This window comes from Salvelinus sp. IW2-2015, linkage group LG20, assembly GCF_002910315.2.
Source record: "Salvelinus sp. IW2-2015 linkage group LG20, ASM291031v2, whole genome shotgun sequence".
In the NCBI taxonomy this organism is placed as follows: domain Eukaryota; kingdom Metazoa; phylum Chordata; class Actinopteri; order Salmoniformes; family Salmonidae; genus Salvelinus; species Salvelinus sp. IW2-2015.
In genome coordinates, this window is record NC_036860.1 from 30,717,020 (window position 1) to 30,736,023 (window position 19,004).

The window sequence follows — 19,004 nt, forward strand, 5'->3', positions numbered from 1 at the left end:
GTTGCCAATGACTGGAACGAACTACAAAAATCTCTGAAACTGGAAACACTTATCTCCCTCACTAGCTTTAAGCACCAGCTGTCAGAGCAGCTCACAGATTACTGCACCTGCACATAGCCCATCTATAATTTAGCCCAAACTTCTACCTCTTCCCCTACTGTATTTATTTATTTATTTTGCTCCTTTGCACCCCATTATTTCTATTTCTACTTTGCACATTCTTCCACTGCAAATCTACCATTCCAGGGTTTTACTTGCTATATTGTATTTACCTCGCCACCATGGTCTTTTTTTGCCTTTACCTCCCTTATCTCACCTCATTTGCTCACATTGTATATATACTTATTTTTCTACTGTATTAATGACTGTATGTTTGTTTTACTCCGTGTGTAACTCTGTGTTGTTGTATGTGTCGAACTGCTTTGCTTTATCTTGGCCAGGTCGCAATTGTAAATGAGAACTTGTTCTCAACTTGCCTACCTGGTTAAATAAAGATGAAATAAATCAAAAAAGATTTCTGTCCATATTTTTTTATTGAAGCTTGCATCGATACAAGCTTTGAAATGTGTACAAGCGGAGTACGCATCCGTTTCGCATACTTTGATTTGGACTCGTGCTCCGACCCTCCCAGGGCTCCAGATTGCGTGCTCGGAGCACGGTAGTATGCATATTGAGAAACACCCCATGTTATGTTTGTTCCTTGATGAATTGACAAGCTGGTAGGTTTAGCTACTTTTAATAACAAGATGATTGAGCTAGCTAACTACATTGGTGTGTAGCTATGCAAGGTATTCTAACAATCACTATGTGCATGGTGCGTTGCATTATGGGAACGGTAGTCTTTATTGTTAACACATAACAACACAGTGACAAGTGCCACCTCTAAGTGGGACCCCAGCCTGCTGCAGTAACTGTACAGTAGTAGTATGTTAGGAGCTGGGGCCAACACACAGCAAAGGCTTTGCTTTACAGGTCTTGGTGTAAGTGTGAGCATTCATATGTTTAGCTCCAAAGGTCATACATATTACAAAGATGTACATGATCTGCATTTAGTCATTAATAATGTGTCAGTGTAATGTGTATCTATGGCTCTTTGTATTCAGGACATCAACTACAGTCCTTAGAAATAGAATGTCTAGAATGGGAGATTATTGGTAATTATGGTCCAGACCCTGCATTGTCTACTCTGATCTGTCTCAATTACCCCTGCTCTATGTGGAAACCCATACAGTAGAAGTGTGAATGGATGCTGTCCTAAAATAATGGTTGTCTGTGCTATCTGGTGGACGGGCATGTCTTGGGGCTACAGACCAAATCTACCAATCGATAGGCAAGTGCAGCGATGTCGGGTGCAGGGAGGTGTCCTGTCAGGGAAGTGGAATAGGGAACCACGCTGGGGGGTAATGAAACAAAAGAAAGGATCTATTCCAAATGGCACCATATTCCCTATTTAGTGCACTACTATTGACCAGAGCCTTGTTGGAGGCAAATGGAGCCTGGCCAAAAGATGTGGACTATAAAGGGATTAGGGTGCCATTTGGAATGCAATCAAAGTGAGAACCGGAGATAACGGGTATTCTCCATGGACGGCAGTGTCTTTCCAGGAAGCCGCTAGCGTCGCTGTAGTATTAATAGAAATGAGTTTTTTTCTCTCACTCTTACTCTCTCCCTCTAGGTAGAGGTACTGAGGTTCCTGTTCCACTAATGAGCAACGCCACAACCAGGGTCCACAGCGAATCATTCTCCCTTGGTCTAGAGCAGCCTTTCTGAAAGTATGGGTTGCGACCCAAAGTGGGTCGCGGGCTTGTTAATGGTGGGTCGCGACGTGTCAGAGTAAATGTATAATTAGTTCATGAATTACTGGAATTGATTTGGCCAAGTGCATCTGCGCTCTCTGCTTAGCAGCGGTCTCTGCTCCGTTTGGCAGTTGCGCGAGTGTGAGAGGGAGATGCCCGTGTGCCTCGCGGTTTACCTGATCTTTTTTTCTGCAGTTTTCTTGAAGATCACTCCGCGACACACACGATGCAGCGCTGTAGTTCAAGCCATGAATTGTAATGAAACGCGTATACAGCGACGAGTTTCTCACTCTTTCATACACACTTATGAGGAGCGTCCACAATGTGTTTTATCCGGGAAAGTGCTTAGTAATGAGTCTCTCATAATGAACAAATTCATAAAAACGACTCGTCCTGACCAAACATCCACAGCATGATGGTTAACCCAGGGAGTTCATTCAGAACAGGGCAGAATGCTTCATGAAACAGTGCTTCGACAGTGGAAAGTGAGTCAGCTAGCAAGGCATTGTTGTCATTTTATAACGGGTGATGATAAGCAGAAATAAGCGAGTACTATCTCTCATAGTAGTAGATGTGAGTTTCACTTTCAAACAATCCCCTGGCCTTGTACACAGTTAATAGCTACCATTCGCCAAAGCAAGCTAGCTACTGATAGTGCAACCCTAGGAACAGTGCAGATGAATATGAAAAGTGATCGGGCCTACTGTACATCTTACTGTATACATTATTGTTGAAAACAAGTCTAGGTTGGAACTGTTGCTGTTAAAATACAATAATTGTTATTTTTAACTGGAATAAACTGAAGTGAGGCAAACACAGTTCTGGGTTGTTCATCTACAGCAGGAGGAAGCGGTCTCCTGCTTGACTGAGAGAGCAGTAGATGTTCTGGTCCAGTTTGGCATCACATACCTATGTGAGTCAGGGTTCTCAACTCTGGCATACATAAAAAACAAGTACAGAAACAGTTTCAAGGCTGAGCATAACCTCAGTGTTTTACTGTCAAAAACAGAGCCCAGAATAGACATGCTCTCATTAGGACTGTGTGGGGGTTTTCTGGTCTACATCTGTGTGATGTGATCAATCAGTTTATTCCAGTTCTGAACAAAAAATCTGTATTGTATTTTAACAGTAACAGTTCCAACCTAGACTTTCTATCAAACAATAATTTCTACAGTAAGATGTACAGTAGGCCTGATTATTTTTAATCTGTACTGTTACTTAGGGTTGCACTATCAACAAGCCTGTGTGTGTGTTCTGTTATTCATCTGTGTGATGTGATCAATCCGTTTATTACAATTCAGAATGAAAAAGATTTATTGTATTTTAACAGCAACAGTTCCAACCTAGACAGATATGTAAGAGTGTTTTTAATGGGGAAAATAAACATTAATAGATATTTCTATGGATATTTAATTTCATTATTTGTTTTTGTCTATGTTGCATTTGTTTCATTCATAAGGGCAATGAAATGTACCTGTATGTATGTATGTATAGTTGCATATTATCCTAAGCTTGGGTCCCAGGAAAACACAGAATTGAAAAAGTTTAAGAACCCCTGGTCTCTCGCTCTATCTCTCTCTCGCTCTCTCTCCTTCTCTGGCTCGCTCTATCTCTCTCTCTCTGTAGCTCTCTCTCTCTTTCTATCTCTCTCTATTTCTCTCTCTCTCTCTCTCGCTCGCTCTCTCTCTCTCTCTCTCTCTCTCTCTCTCTCTCTCTCTCTCTCTCTCTCTCTCTCTCTGTAGCTCTCTCTATCCTCTTCTATCTTTCCTTCTCTCTCTCGCTCGCTCTCTCCTCTCTCTCGCTCGCTCTCTCCTTCTCTCTCTCGCTCGCTCTCTCTCCTTCTCTCTCTCGCTCTCTCTCTCTCGCTCTCTCTCCTTCTCTCTCTCCTTCTCTTACAACTTCAATAATGGCTCACCTACTATCAGATGTGTTTCAACCCAGAAGGGCTGTAGCTACACTTTACCACATATCTCATATCAGTTGAACATGATGAAAATAGCCCTTAATAACATCTTCAGTTCTCTCTTTCTCACTCACACACTCACTCACTCACTCTCTGTCTCTGTCTCTCTCTCTCACTCCCTCTCTCTTCCTCTGTGTCTCGTTGTCTCGGAGGACTGGGCAGAGGTACTGAGGTTCCTGTTCCACTAATGAGCAACGCCAGAACCAGGGTCCAAGGCGCATCCTTCTCTCTTGGTCTAGAGCTCTCTCTCTCCATCCCTTTCTCGCTCGCTCTCTCACTCTCTTGCTCTCTCGCTCTCTCTAAACTATCAATAATGGCTCACCCTGTTCTCAGATGTGTTTCAACCCAGAAGGGCTGTAGCTACACTTTACCACATATCTCATATCAGTTGAACATGATGAAAATAGCCCTTAATAACATCTTCAGTTCAAACAGTCAATACACATTCCCAAAGCATACAGTATGTACATATTAAGCGTGATCTAGGATCAGTTTTGTCCCTGAATCTGTGACAATAGTCATGCCAAGGATATGCCGACTGCGTTAAAGCCCCTGAATTCATTATTTGTCCAAACAGCTCTAGGAGACAGAACGCGTCTCCTTCCTGAGCGGTATGACGGCTGTGTGGTCCCATTGTGTTTATACTTGTGTACTATTGTTTGTACAGTTGAACGTGGTACCTTCAGGCGTTCGGAAATTGCTTCCAAGGATGAACCAGACTTGTGGAGGTCTACAATTTTTTTTCCTGAGGTCTTGGCTGATTTATTTCGATTTTCCCATGATGTCAAGCAAAGAGGCACTGGGTTTGAAGGTAGGTCTTGAAATACATCCACAGGTACACCTCCAATTGACTCAAATGATGTCAATTAGCCTATCAGAAGCTTCTAAACCCATAACATAATTTTCAGGAATTTTCTAAGCTGTTTAAAGGCACAGTCAACTTAGTGTATGTAAACTTCTGACCCACTGGAATTGTGATACAGTGAAATAATCTGTCTGTGAACAATTGTTGGAAAAATTACTTGTGTTATGCACCAAGTAGATGTCCTAACCGACTTGACAAAACTATAGTTTGTTTACAAGAAATTCGTGGAGTGGTTGAAAAATGAGTTTTAATGACTCCAACCTAAGTGTATGTAAACTTCCAACTTCAACTGTATGTAAACATTATTGAAGTGGCATAGGCCAGCAGCATACCACCCTGCATACCACTGCTGGCTTGCTTCTGAAGCTAAGCAGGGTTGGTCCTGGTCAGTCCCTGGATGGGAGACCAGGTGCTGCTGGAAGTGGTGTTGGAGGGCCAGTAGGAGGCACTCTTTCCTCTGGTCTAAACAAAGATCCCAATGCCCCAGGGCAGTGATTGGGGACACTGCTCTGTGTAGGGTGCTGTCTTTCGGATGGGACGTTAAACGGGTGTCCTGACTCTCTGAGGTCATTAAAGATCCCATGGCACTTATCGTAAGAGTAGGGGTGTTAACCCCGGTGTCCTGGCTAAATTCCCAATCTGGCCCTCAACCATCACGGTCACCTAATAATCCCCAGTTTACAATTGGCTCATTCATCCCCCTCCTCTCCCCTGTAACTATTCCCCAGGTTGTTGCTGCAAATGAGAACGTGTTCTCAGTCAACTTACCTGGTAAAATAACGGTAAAATAAAAATAAAAAAATAAATAAAAATTATACTACTCCTGCTATTGCTGTTTCTACTGTTTCTGTCACAACACCAGCTGCCGAGCTCTACTGAAGGCCTAAACATGGGCTCTTGTAGTACGGTGAGAAAAGGCAGCGGCTTCACCACATGCGTCGATGTCTGTATTGACACTGCAGCTGTCAAGGTGTCACCGACCAGCGTGGAGCCCTGACGTGTCCCACACCCTCGTCAAACCATTTCAGCGGAATGTATTTTCCTCGTGCATTTCTTCCTTTCAATTTTCTGCGTCACTTTCATCCCTGTGGACAAACATCCCTGGTTAAAATGACATCATTCCAACCACCTTACCAGAACTGCCCATTGAGATGATAATAATAACTGTTATCCACCTTCCTATCTATGACCCGGTAAGGCTTGGAATATCTTGCTCTAGACTTCTCCTGTACCAGCAGTCCTCTACTCAGCCACCTTTTCCAATCTGTTCCTATCTTAACTGCATTAACTGCAGATCAGTGGAGATATAAAAAAAATAATAATACCACTCCGCTTTGGAAGTAGCGAATCTCGCTTTAACCATTTCATATATGTTTTTGTATCTACTAGGAGTAGACTTCTCCTTCTCCTTGCAATATAGTGGAAAAGCTCCCTGTATGTGGAATATCATAGTCACGTGCTCAGCTGTGGCCGTGCGAGGGGGAGGCCCATGCTTTCTCTCTCTCTCTGTCTCTCTCGCTCTCTGTCTCTCGCTCTCTCTCGCTCTCTGTCTCTCTCTCTCGCTCTCTGTCTGTCTCTCTCCTTCCCTCTCTGTCTGTCTCTCTCTCTGTGACTATCTCTCTCTCTGTGTCTGTCTAACTCTCTGTGTCTGTCTGTCTATCTTTCTCCAATAGACAGATGTGTACCAAACAGCGGGGTCTCCAAGTCAGGATGAATGACTCAGTTTAAAAGGTTAGGTCTCTCAGGAGTATTGTGCTCTCTCTCTCCACCCGGACTACATTCGGACCCGCTCCATCACTCTCCATCTCCCTGTAGTTTACTGCAGTAGACCAGCGCTCTTTGAAAGTCATTAATTTCATATAACCACTGCCTCCTAGTGGCAGTGAATGGCAGTGTGCAACAAGGAGCGGGAGAAGGAAATGGGGTAGGGGAGGCTGTACTCTGTGCTGTTCTGTGGTGCAGGCAGGCAGCTAGTGCGATGACGCTGATTGTGGTTAGCTGCTCTACACACAGCCCCGGGCTACAGATTCATCAGCTGGTAATCAGTGGCAGGAAGGCTGAAAAAAAGGTGTGTAGAAAGGCGGGTAGAAAGGTGGGCGGACAAGGAGGATGGCAGGCCTTAGCGCTCGTCTCTGGTTGGTGGGGCTGGTATAGGGGGACTGAGGCATGTGATTGCAAATAGAACAATATAGGATTTTGTGTCATTACATAGAAAGGAATTACTGTTGCTGCAGTGGGCTGTTATGTGTCTGCCGTAGGCCTCACTTTAAGGAGAGAGAGAGAGAGAGAGAGAGAGTGTGTGTGTGTGTGTGTGTGTGTGTGTGTGTGTGTGTGTGTGTGTGTGTGTGTGTGTGTGTGTGTGTGTGTGTGGCGCGCGCGTTGTGTATGCATGCGTGCATGTCTGTTCTGTTCGTGTGTGTGTGTTACATGTGTGTTTGTTCGTGCACATGCTTGTGTGTGTGTGTGTTTCTGTGGCCCGTCTATACTGTATAAGCCTTAATGGTTGCACTTAGATTCTTTGTTGACAGGGCCTATTATGGGCTCTGCTTTCATCTCCACTATGCAATTGCATTGATATCACTGACATGAGAAGAGAAGTTGCACCTGGTTCTCTGACTGAAACACTATAATCACAGCCATATAGATATATGGGCCACTAGCCAACTAGTCATTAGCTCTGTCTATATCCAATAGGACCATAGCCAGGAAATGTCAGTTTGCTCATAGTCTATAGGACATATACAAAGCACGAACCTATTGTATTTTCAGAATTGTCATCTTGGGGTTGTTATCATCAGGGTCATGTTCATTAGGCACCAAATGGGAGAAAATGGACTGAAACTGAAACTATGGACCTGACCCATAATTTTATTTTCCATTGCAAGAGGATTTAAAATGTTTTAGGTTCTATTAAATTCATCCTGAATTCATCCTGAATTTAATTCCGCTGCTGTATCGATTGCTCCATCCATACATTCATTGCGGAGAAGAATCGCTAGTGGGCGTAGCCTTTTGCTGGATCGATGTGGACGGGTGGTCAGGCTACTAATGAACACAACCCAAGGGTGGATTTAAAAAACTCACTCTTGTGAACTCTATAAAATTTTAAAAAATGTATCTTTTGATCTTGTGGTGTTATTCATGTCAATGTGGTCTGCATTTCAGAAAATAGTTTTGCAACGGAAATCAAAAGTTGCCGTTTCTTATTGTACAAATGCAGGTCCAGCCCTGTTTCCATCAGTTTTCTTCCTTTTGATGCCTAATGAACACAACACAAGTCTTCTACAGGATTTACCCACTCCTCTGTCACCTAACACAGGTGTGTGTTAAAGCTGAGGCAGGTACTGGTACGTGTGTACACACACCTTTTTTTTAAACCTTTATTTATTAACTAGGCAAGTCAGTTAAGAACAAATTCTTATTTTCAATGACGGCCTAGGAACAGTGGGTTAACTGCCTTGTTCAGGGACAGAACGACATTTTTACCTTGTCAGCTCGGGGATTCAATCTTGCAACCTTTAGGTTACTAGTCCAACGCTCTAACCACTAGGCTACCTGCCACCCCACATGCATATACACACTCGCATTCAAACGCACACATACGGACATTCACACATGTAAATAGTGCCACACGTGCACTCAAACGTATACAGTTGCTGTTTTGATTGATGTAGTCCTTGATGTCTTTTGTTTTTGCATTGTTGTTTTCCTTTGTCTTTCTCCTTTTTCTCTTGTGCTCCTTTTGTTGGTTGTTGGTTCCTTTAGGGGGGGACAGTGGCTGGTGGGGGGGGCTGGGAATGGAGGGAAAGGTTTTTTCGGGGGGCAGTGGGGGGGATCTCGGATGGTTTAAGGGCAGCTCTCGTGGAACTGTGGGAGAATCTTGGATGGTTGGTGGCCTGGCTGTTGGGAGTTTGGGCCGGTGGCCGATAGGTTGCTGGTTCGGGTCCCCGTTTTGACTTGGTGGGAGATCTGTCGGCGTGCTCCTTGGGCGGGGCGCTTGACCCTGGTTGCTCCTGTGAGTCTCTCTGGTTGGGAGTCTGTTATATGACTGAATGTAATGTAAATGTTGAGCGGCTTCACTGCAGGTAGATTGTATGTTTTAATATTCAATAATATATATTTTTTATTTTTTTACTGAGGCAGTGGTGTGTGTGTGTGACCGACCATCGTCCTTGTCCTCCTGGCACAGACACAGAGAGATACCACTCTAATAGGGTGCACAGGAAAATAGAGAGTGAGAAAGGGGGGTTGGGTTGCCAGACGTGGATACTCGAGCACAGGTTAATCTACTAATTGGGAGCAGAGGGAGAAAGGTTGCCAGATTGTGATGGCCACCAGGAAGGGCCGTTTAAGGGGGACATCTGTTCCTGTTGGAGAGGAGAGAAGAAGCGCCGTGTGGGGCTCCCCTGACTTCCTCTCATCTCTCTATCATCTCTCTATCACCCCTCTTTATATACAAGGCCCCAGCAGCCCAGGGTCCCCCTCTAAAGTACCAATGGTTCCTACCACTCCACCAATCGCTGATCAAAGAGACTATGCCATCTACTCAATTATGGGGGTTTTGTTGCTGGACTAGTTAGTATTAAGAATCTGCGTAGTAGCAAAGGGTTAGAACTCTGAACTCAACACAGTTAAAGAGGTCTAATTGGATGCAAGGCTTCTTGGGGGAGCACATGCTTGTTGTTTTTGTAAAGCCAGGGTTTTTAGATTGTGGCGTCAGCTTGATGATATCAGTAATAATCAGCAACATGGTTCATTCGTTCCATTTGAAACCTTCTGTGCCTCAACATTTCCCAGCCAAAAGGAAGCAGGGTTGGGTTCAATTTGAATTTAGTTTGGATTTGGATTGGGCCCAAAATGTTACTGCTGATTTGGGGACCGGCACTGTAAATTAGTGTAAGATCAGATGTGATGGTGCAATGCATCTGACTGTTATACATTCAGTATGTCAATCTTTTAATTGTCCCTATGTAAATAAAGTATTGGAATGACATGCTGTGATCTGATTGGCTGTTGGTCGCTCAGGTTACGCCATACTGCAAGCCATCATGGAGAAGGCGGGCCAGAACAGCTGGCAGGTGAGCGCCATCTGTGTGGAGAAATTCAACGACGCGGCCTACCGGCGCCTCCTGGAGGACCTGGACCGACGGCAGGAGAAGAAATTTGTCATCGACCTGGAGGCCGAGAGGCTCACCAACATGCTGGAGCAGGTGAGATCAGTCAGCCAGTCAGTCAGTTAGTCAAGGCAGGCAGGCAGAGAGGAAGGAAGACAGGCAGTTAGGCAGTCAGACAGGATAAGTTTGAGAGGCTCACCAACAGGCTAGAGTAGGTGAATTAATCAATCAATCAATCAATTGTGACCAACCAGCTCAATTCGGTCTCAAGTAGCATAATTTTAAATTGTGTTTTTTGCATTGGATAAAAGTAGAGACTCAGAGCTAGAAAATTGTATATCATACACTACAGTCGAGTATAATGGGAAAGTAATTCTGCTTTGAAAGTTGATAAACTTGTAACCCCACTTTTGAGAAAATGTCTCAAAGATTTCAAGACTAAAGGCTGGTTTATACTACGTCTATCAACGTGTCTGTAGACAGTTGTCACAGTGACATCATGAACATTCTATTGTTGTCCGACATCAAACTTGTCGTTATCGTTATAAAAAAGTATAAACGCAAAAACGACAGGCTGCATGACATCAGCAGCCTGGTGGTCCAAAATAGCATAACTGGTGTATTTTAACACCAATAAACCTATCTATTTAAAAATCTAGCAAACCAGGCAACTAAAAGCAATTTTACAAGTCCTCAACTGGCAGCATAATTAAATTAAATAGTACCCACAAAACACCAGTCTCAACATAAACAGTGAAGAGGCGACTCCGGGATGCTGGCTTTCTAGGCAGAGTTGCAAAGGGAAAGCCATATCTCAGACTGGCCAATAAAAAGAAAAGATTAAGATGGGCAAAAGAACACAGACACTGGACAGAGGAACTCTGCCTAGAAGGCCAGCATCCCGGAGTCGCCTCTTCACTGTTGACGTTGAGACTGGTGTTTTGCAGGTACTATTTAATGAAGCTGCCAGTTGAGGACTTGTGAGGCGTCTGTTTCTCAAAGTAGACACTCTAATGTACTTGTCCTCTTGCTCAGTTGTGCATCGGGGCCTCCCACTCCTCTTCCTATTCTGGTTAGGGCCAGTTTGCACTGTTCTGTGAAGGGAGTAGTACACAGCGTTGTACTAGATCTTCAGTTTCTTGGCAATTTCTCTCATGGAATAGCCTTCATTTCTCAGAACAACAATAGACTGACGAGTTTCAGAAGAAAGTCCTTTGTTTCTGGCTATTTTGAGCCTGTAATCGAACCCACAAATGCTGATGCTCCAGATACTCAACTAGTCTTTAATCAGGACGACAGTTTTCAGCTGTGCTAACATAATTGCAAAATGGTTTAATAATGATCAATTAGCCTTTTAAAATGATAAACTTGGATTAGCTAACACAACGTGCCAATGGAACACAGGAGTGATGGTTGCTGATAATGGGCCTCTGTACGCCTATGTAAATATTTAATAAAAAATCTGCCGTTTCCAGCTACAATAGTCATTTACAACATTAACAATGTCTACACTGTATTTCTGATCAATTGTATTTTATTTTAATGGGCAAAAAAAATTGCTTTTCTTTCAAAAACAAGGACATTTCTAAGTGATCCCAAACTTTTGAACAGTAGTGTATATTTTTTAAATTAACAAAATACTTTTTCACATAGGTAATGCACTGGAGCTTTAATAGTCTTGTATTCGTGGATCAATATAGCCATCTGCAGTGCGGGCAATTTTTTTCTTTCCAGCAGCCCCCACCCCCCCATGTCGATAAAAGGATCGCAGCACCCATACCCACAAACTACTTCCTGCAGCTATGCGCCACTCAGTTGCCTGTACTGTATGTAGTCAGAGTTGAATTAACCAAATAACCCCCTTCTCTGTTTCATAGTGTACTCCTCCGCCGCCCCCAGGCAACCAGTATCTCTATCTCACATTTCAATTATTCAGCAAATCTCTGCTCCGGCATATCACTGTGCTAACAACTCTGTGTGTGTGTGTGTGTGTGTGTGTGTGTGTGTGTGTGTGTGTGTGTGTGTGTGTGTGTGTGTGTGTGTGTGTGTGTGTGATCCCTGGACACACAACCAACAGTACCCGTCATATCTCTGTAGGCCTCAGTACACACAACATCTAAATTAGCAGGTCAAATCTTCTTCTTTTTTTTTACCTCTGCATGGGTCCCCTTTTAAAGGGTAATTTAAAAAAAATTGTTGCTTATTTTTAACTTCCCTCAGGTGTTATTGTTTCATTTTGTTACCTGGTTATATAGCGATGTCCAGAAAAATGTAGCTCGCAATTTTGGAGAATGGAGCTATGCTAGTGGAAACAGATTATATTTGTAAGCGATACATTCAAACACATTAGGCTAAAACTTTAAAGACACAACAATGGATGCTTTACAGAGCATTCATAAAGTCTTAATAATCAGTACGTAGATACTGTACCTCACAAATCATCTATAAGCAGAGTCATACTACATGGCTACGTAAGCGGCAGCTGTCTTGAGTTCAAAGTCTGTTTAGCTATTTGAAATCTGCTTGTGTTCAATGATGATGATGACAATGATTCAATGAACATTCTCTGTCTCTCTCTCTCCATGCCGGGAACATTGTCATGTCTTGCCTCGCCTCAAAGTGTCTGTCTGTCTTTTTCCTTGTGTGGTACTCATCCGGATGCCTACTCATTTGTTTAGACAGTCGGCAGGTCTGATTTCTCCCCATGAAAGACAATGTTCACGCGGTGGCAAGCCGCACACACTGGGGTGTCATTCAACTGACAGCCAATTAAGCATGCTAATGCTAATTCAGTCGGGTTCAATTAAAATCTGTCGAACGTTTGTCCCTTTCCAGTCGGGTTGACTTAACGTTTCTCTAACGTTTCTCCTCCCCTTCTCTCGCAGATTGTCAGCGTCGGAAAACATGTCAAAGGCTACCATTACATCATGGCTAACTTGGTGAGGGGAAAAAATCCTGGCATGTCTTGACTACATCCTTATTCTTCCTTCTTCTCTCTGTCTCTCTCTCCCCCCCCCTCTCTTCTCGTCTATGTAATTAGTATTCAGCCCATTTCCACAGTGACAGTGTATTAATGATGTCCAGAGCAGGACAGCTCAGTGTGTGTGTGTGTGTGGGTGTGTGCATGAGTGTGGGTGTGAGTGTGACACAGCATTGGAGGCATCAGAGCACTGGGCTGAGAGAGATTACTGTTGGCACAATCCTTCTTACCAGCTCTCTGCTATAGAAGCAGGGCGTCGACAGAATTCAGACTCAGCCGGTGATCTTAGAAAAGGCTAGGGGAGAATTCGGAGAAGTGTTTGGTGTCCTTTTATGTTGTGGTATCACATACTGTACAGGGTCCTGTCTCTGTTTCTCTCCTTTTCTCGCTCTCTTTGCCTCTCTTCTCTTCCCCTTCTTCTTCTCTCTCTCCCCCATATCTCGCTTTATTTCTATCCCTTTTTCTATTTACCTTTTGCCTACCTCCATCACTCTCTGTACCTCTATCTATAAATGTCATTCTCTCATCCTCTCTCTTCTTCTCTGCCCTCTGCCTCCATCCGTACCAAACGCTCCATCTCGCCCCCCTTCCCCCCACTCTCTCTCCCAGGGGTTTAAGGACATCAACCTGGAGCGCTTCATGCATGGAGGGGCCAACGTGTCGGGCTTTCAGCTGGTGGACTTCAGTAACCCCATGGTCATCAAGCTGATGCAGCGCTGGAACAAGCTGGACCAGAGGGAATACCCAGGCTCCGACAGCCCCCCGAAGGTAACACCCTACCTAGGGGTTAATAAGTCCTCTTTCATCTTCACTAATGTCCTGCCTTCTCCCCCATCCCCTGAAGAGGGACAGCTCCCTCCCATGGTACACTAGGCCTGGGGGTTCTCTGGTGTATCTCTCCTCTAAGGTTTGGAGGATAGCACCCAGGGAGGATTTGTCAGAGCTGAGTCAATCAGGATCAGACCTGAGACCTTTTCCAATGCCATGCCTGTCCTTCTGGGCTCACTTTATGTGGCTTTAGGATTCTACAAGACCAAATGCAGAGGTGCAGGGTTAGCTAGGGCATGGAGACGTTCACACACACATACATACACACACACATACATACACACACGCACACACACTTAAAATACCTTGCAGTACCTGCTAACCTGCTAACAGTCTCGTCTGCACTGTCAAGGGCCAGGTGCAATACAAATTGTATTTGTCACATGCGCTGAATACAACAGGTATTCAGCGCACAGTGAAATGCTTACTTACAAGCCCTTAACCAACGATGCAGTTTTAAGAAAAAATAAGTGTTAAGTAAAAAAATAGATAATAGAAAATAATAAATAATAAATAATAAATAATTAAAGCGCAGCATAAAATAAAAATCGAATCAAATTTTATTGGCACATTCAAATGGTTAGCAGATGTTATTGCGAGTGCAGCGAAATTCTGGTGCTTCTAGTTCCGGCAGTGCAGCAATATCAACAAGTAACAATTCCACAACATCTACCTTATATTGTGCATCTGTAAAGGTTTGTGAGGGTTTTGGGTGACAAGCCAAATTTCTTCAGCCTCCTGAGGTTGAAGAGGCGCTATCGCCTGGGATCGCCAATCGCCTGGGATCACACAGGGCGAGGTTGAGACCCAGGGCCTCAGGCTTAATGATGAGCTTGGAGGGTACTATGGTGTTGAATGCTGAGCAGTAGTCAATGAACAGCATTATTTTGGTCCTAAACTTGGCGCTCCGGTACCACTTGCTGTGCGGTAGCAGAGAGAACAGTCTATGACTAGGGTGGCTGCAGTCTTTGACAATTTTTTGGACCTTCCTCTGACATCGCCTTGTATAGAGGTCCTGGATGGCAGGAAGCTTGGCCCCAGTGATGTACTGGGCCGTATGCACTACCCTATGTAGTGCCTTGCGGTCAGAGGCCGAGCAGTTGCCATAACAGGCAGTGATACAACTGGTTAGGATGCTCTCGATGGTGCAGCAGTATAACTTTTTGAGGATCTGAGGAGCCATGACAAATCTTTTCAATCTCCTGAGGGGGAATAGGCTTTGTCGTGCCCTATTCACGACTGTCTTGCTGTGTTTGGACCATGATAGTTTGTTGTTGATGTGGACACCAAGGAACTTGAAACTCTCAACCTGCTCCACTACAGCCCCGTCGATGAGAATGGGGGCATGGTCTGTCCTCCTTTTCTTGTAGTCCACAAACATCTCCTTTGTCTTGATCATGTTGAGGGAGAGGTTGTTATCCTGGCACCACATGGCCAGATCTCTGACCTCCCTATAGGATGTTGCAGAAGGAGGTGTTTAGTCCCAGGGTCCTTAGCTTAGTGATGAGCTTTGAGGGCACTATGGTGTTGAACGCTGAGCTGTAGTCAATGAATGGCATTCTCACCTAGATGTCCCTTTTGTCCAGGTGGGAAAGGGCAGTGTGGAATGCAATAGAGATTGTGTCATCTGTGGATCTTTTGGGGCGGTATGCAAATTGGAGTGGGACTAGGGTTTCTGGGATAATGGTGTTGTGAGCCATGACCAGCCTTTCAAAGCACTTCATGGCTACAGACGTGAGTGCTACAGGTCGGTAGTCATTTAGGCAGGTTACCTTAGTGTTCTTGGGCACAGGGACTATGGTGGTCTGCTTGAAACATGTTGGTATTACAGACACTTGCCAATTGGTCAGCGCATGCTCGGAGTACACGTCCTGTTAATCCGTCTGGTCCTGCGGCCTTGTGAATGTTGACCTGTTTAAACGACTTACTCACATCGGCTACGGAGAGCGTGATCACGCAGTAGTCCGGAACAGCTGATGCTCTCATCCATGTTTCAGTGTAGCTTGCCTCAAAGCGAGCATAGAAGTAATTTAGCTCGTCTGGTAGGCTTGTCACGGGGAAGGTCGCGGCTGTGCTTCCCTTTGTAGTCTGTAATAGTTTGCAAGCCCTGCCACATCCGACGAGCGTCAGAGCCGGTGTAGTATGATTCAATCTTAGTTCTGTGTTGACGCTTTACCTGTTTAATGGTTTGTCGGAGGGCATAGCGGGATTTCTAATAAGCGTAAGAGTCCCGCTCCTTGAAAGCGGAAGCTCTACCCTTTAGCTCAGTGCGGATATTGCCTGTAATCCATGGCTTCTGTTTGGGGAATGTACTTTCAGTCACTGTGGGGACGATGTAATTGATGCACTTATTTATTAAATTAATTTTTATTTAACCTTTATTTAACTAGGCAAGTCAGTTAAGAACAAATTCTTATTTACAATGACGGCCTACACTGACCAAACCCGGCTGACACTGGGCCAATTGTGTGCCTCCCTATGGGACTCCCAATCACAGCCCGTTGTGATACAGCCTGGATTCGAACCAGGGTGTCTGTAGTGACGCCTCTAGCACTGAGATGCAGTGCCTTAGAAGCCAGTGACTGATGTGTTCTACTCCTCAATGCCATCGGAAGAATCCTGGAACATATTCCAGTCTGTGCTAGCAAAACAGTCCTGTAGCTTAGCATCTGAAACATCTGACCACTTCTTTATTGACCGAGTCACTGGTGCGTCCTTGTTTTTGCTTGTAAGCAGGAATCAGGCGGATAGAATTATGGTCAGATTTGCCAAATGGAGGACGAGGGAGAGCTTTGTACACGTCTCTGTGTGTGGAGTAAAGGTGGTCTGGAGTTCTTTTTTCTCTGGTTGCACATTTAACATGCTTTTAGAAATGAGGTAAAACGGATTTAAGTTTCCCTGCATTAAAATCCCCGGCCATCAGGAGTGCCGCCTCTGGATGAGCATTTTCCTGTTTGCGTATGTCCTTATACAGCTCATTGGGTGCGGTCTTAGCGCCAGCATCGGGTTGTGGTGGTAAATAGACAGCTACAAAAAATATAGATGAAAACTCTCTTGGTAAATAGTGTGGTCTACATCTTATCATGAGATACTCTACCTCAGGCGAGCAAAACCTCAAGACTTTCTTAAGATTTGATTTCTTGCACCAGCTGTTGTTTACAAATAGACACAGAATGCCAGCCCTTGTCTAACCGGAGGTGGCTGTTCTATCCTGCCGATGCAGCGTAAACCCGCCAGCTGTATGTTATTCATGTCGTCGTTCAGCCACGACTCTGTGAAACATAAGATATTACAGTTTTTAATGTCCCGTTGGTAGGATATTCGTGATCGTAGCTCGTCTATTTTGTTATCCAATGATTGTACGTTGGCTAATAGGACTGATGGTCGAGGCAGATTACCTACACATCTTCTGATCTTTACAAGGCACCCGACCTACATCCCCGATATCTCTTTCTCATGCGAATCACAGGGATTTGGGCCTTGTCGGGTGTCTGAAGTAAATCCTTTGCATCCGAATCGTTAAAGAAAACATCTTTATCCAGTACAAGGTGAGTAATCGCTGTCCTGATATCTAGAAGCTCTTTTCGGCAGAAACATTTAAGTACAAAATAAGTTACAAATAATGCGAAATAACACACACAATAGCACAATTGTTTAGGAGACCGTAAAACGGTAGCCATATACTCCAGTGCCAGGCAATGGGATTGTATCTCAATCCTCTCTCTGTCTCACACCTGTGGACTTTCTCAGTGTTGGAATAGTAGAGCCCAATGCCTGAGGGAGCTCCACTCTTGCTAGGGGGCCATGGCCATGGGCACTGGTGCTTTAGCTAACTTTAGCTGGCCTGCTGCACTTGACTGCACTGGACTGCACTCTATCAGGCTTGGCTTGGCTCAGCTTGGGTGGGCTGGGGTGGGGTGGGGTGTACTACAGTGGGTTAAAGGGACAGTTCACTTTTTTAACGTTCTAGCTCATTTTTGACATACTGAGGGTGTCGTCATTTCATCCAAACCATTTTTTAAAGCTTGTTTGCTGGTTATTTAACAACATCCAGAGTGTAGCGATCCCAGGGGAAACGGATCAAAAAAGCCTTGGGAAATAGCTTTGCCTAACGCAGAGAGGAGCGCGGTTGCTTTCCCCATGATTTTAAATGTACTGCTAACTGGATCAATGAATTTTCACCAGCATGGCTTCATGCGCCAAAAATGCTAACCATGAGATTCTGGTTGTTGCTAAATTACCAGCAAAGGAACTTAAAAACGGTTTGGATAAAACAACAACAAAGAAGTTGAAAATAAGCTAAAACTTAAATAAATAACTCTCCCTTTAAGGGTCTCGGTGACCAGCAGTCACCCACCACCCGCATCATGAGTCAGAAGCTCTGAGTGCTGAGCTGCACTGCCTTGGGATAGAGGGGAGAAGGAGGGAGGGAGGGAGTGATGGAGGGAGGGAGAAGAGAGAGGGAATGGATGGAGAGAGGGAGATAGACTAGGAGAAGAGAGAGAAAAAACATTGGACCATTTCAGTTTGTCCGTGATGTGTACGCCGAGGAACTTAACTTTCCACCTTCTCTACTACTGTCCCGTCGATGTGGACAGGGGGGTGCTCCCTCTGCTGTTTCCTGAAGTCCACGATCATCACCTTTGTTTTGTTAACGTTGAGTGTGAGGTTATTTTCCTGACACCACACTCCYAGGGCCCTCACCTCCTCCCTGTAGGCCGTCTCGTCGTTGTTGGTAGCCTACCAAGCCTACCACTGTAGTGTCGTCTGCAAACTTGATGATCGAGTTGGAGGTGTGTGTGTGTGTAAGAGTGTGTTTTTGATCCCTTATCACCATTCCAATGTTCTCCCTACCAAACAGCCTCTGTCTCTGCTGTACAGTAGCACCATTCATCATTGCTGTATTGAGTGGAGCACCACTATGTCCTGGTCACAGTCTAGATGGAGGTCAACCAAACAGCCACAACACCCTCATAACTCCTTGGCAGGATTGTCCCTCTTATCTCTTCAAGTGCCCAGACTCTTATTGATGGCCTGCCTGTGCCAGTCGGTGCTAACCTTCGTGCCCAGGGTGCGGCTGGCATCAGCCGGGGTTATCAAACTGTTTATCGCCCCCCTTGCCCCACATTGATATAGGAAGCATGTCTGCCCCGACAGGGGGTTGATGGTCCACAGACACATACACACAGAAGACCCCCTCACCCTCCCACCTACTTACCCTTACACACACACACACGCCCTGTGCCCCCCACACCCCACACACACACACTGCGCCCCCCACAGAGAGCTGTAATGAGCGAGGGAGGGATGAGGGAGAGCTGGGTTAATGAGTAGGATTCCCCCAGGCCAGAGGCAAAGTTACAGTGCCTTCAAAAAGTATTCACACCCTTTGACTTTTTCCACATTTTGTTGTGTTACAGACGAAATTGAAAGTAGATTAAATAAAACATTTGTGTCA

General features: G+C 44.8%; 1 protein-coding gene across 6 annotated transcripts in view; it reads left to right on the top strand.

The window, feature by feature from the left end:
• The window catches only part of LOC111980500 (glutamate receptor 4), a 166,120-nt gene that overhangs the window by 89,352 nt on the left and 57,764 nt on the right, over nt 1-19,004 (top strand). For all 6 annotated transcript variants that reach the window (XR_002879478.1, XR_002879479.1, XM_024011241.1 and 3 more), the window contains exons 4-6: nt 9,650-9,834; nt 12,624-12,677; nt 13,328-13,486. Coding sequence is in view for 4 of the 6 variants with exons in the window: in XM_024011241.1 (XP_023867009.1) it covers nt 9,650-9,834; nt 12,624-12,677; nt 13,328-13,486 (398 nt within the window). In the remaining 2 variants the exon portion in view is untranslated. The remainder of the gene's footprint in view (nt 1-9,649; nt 9,835-12,623; nt 12,678-13,327; nt 13,487-19,004) is intronic.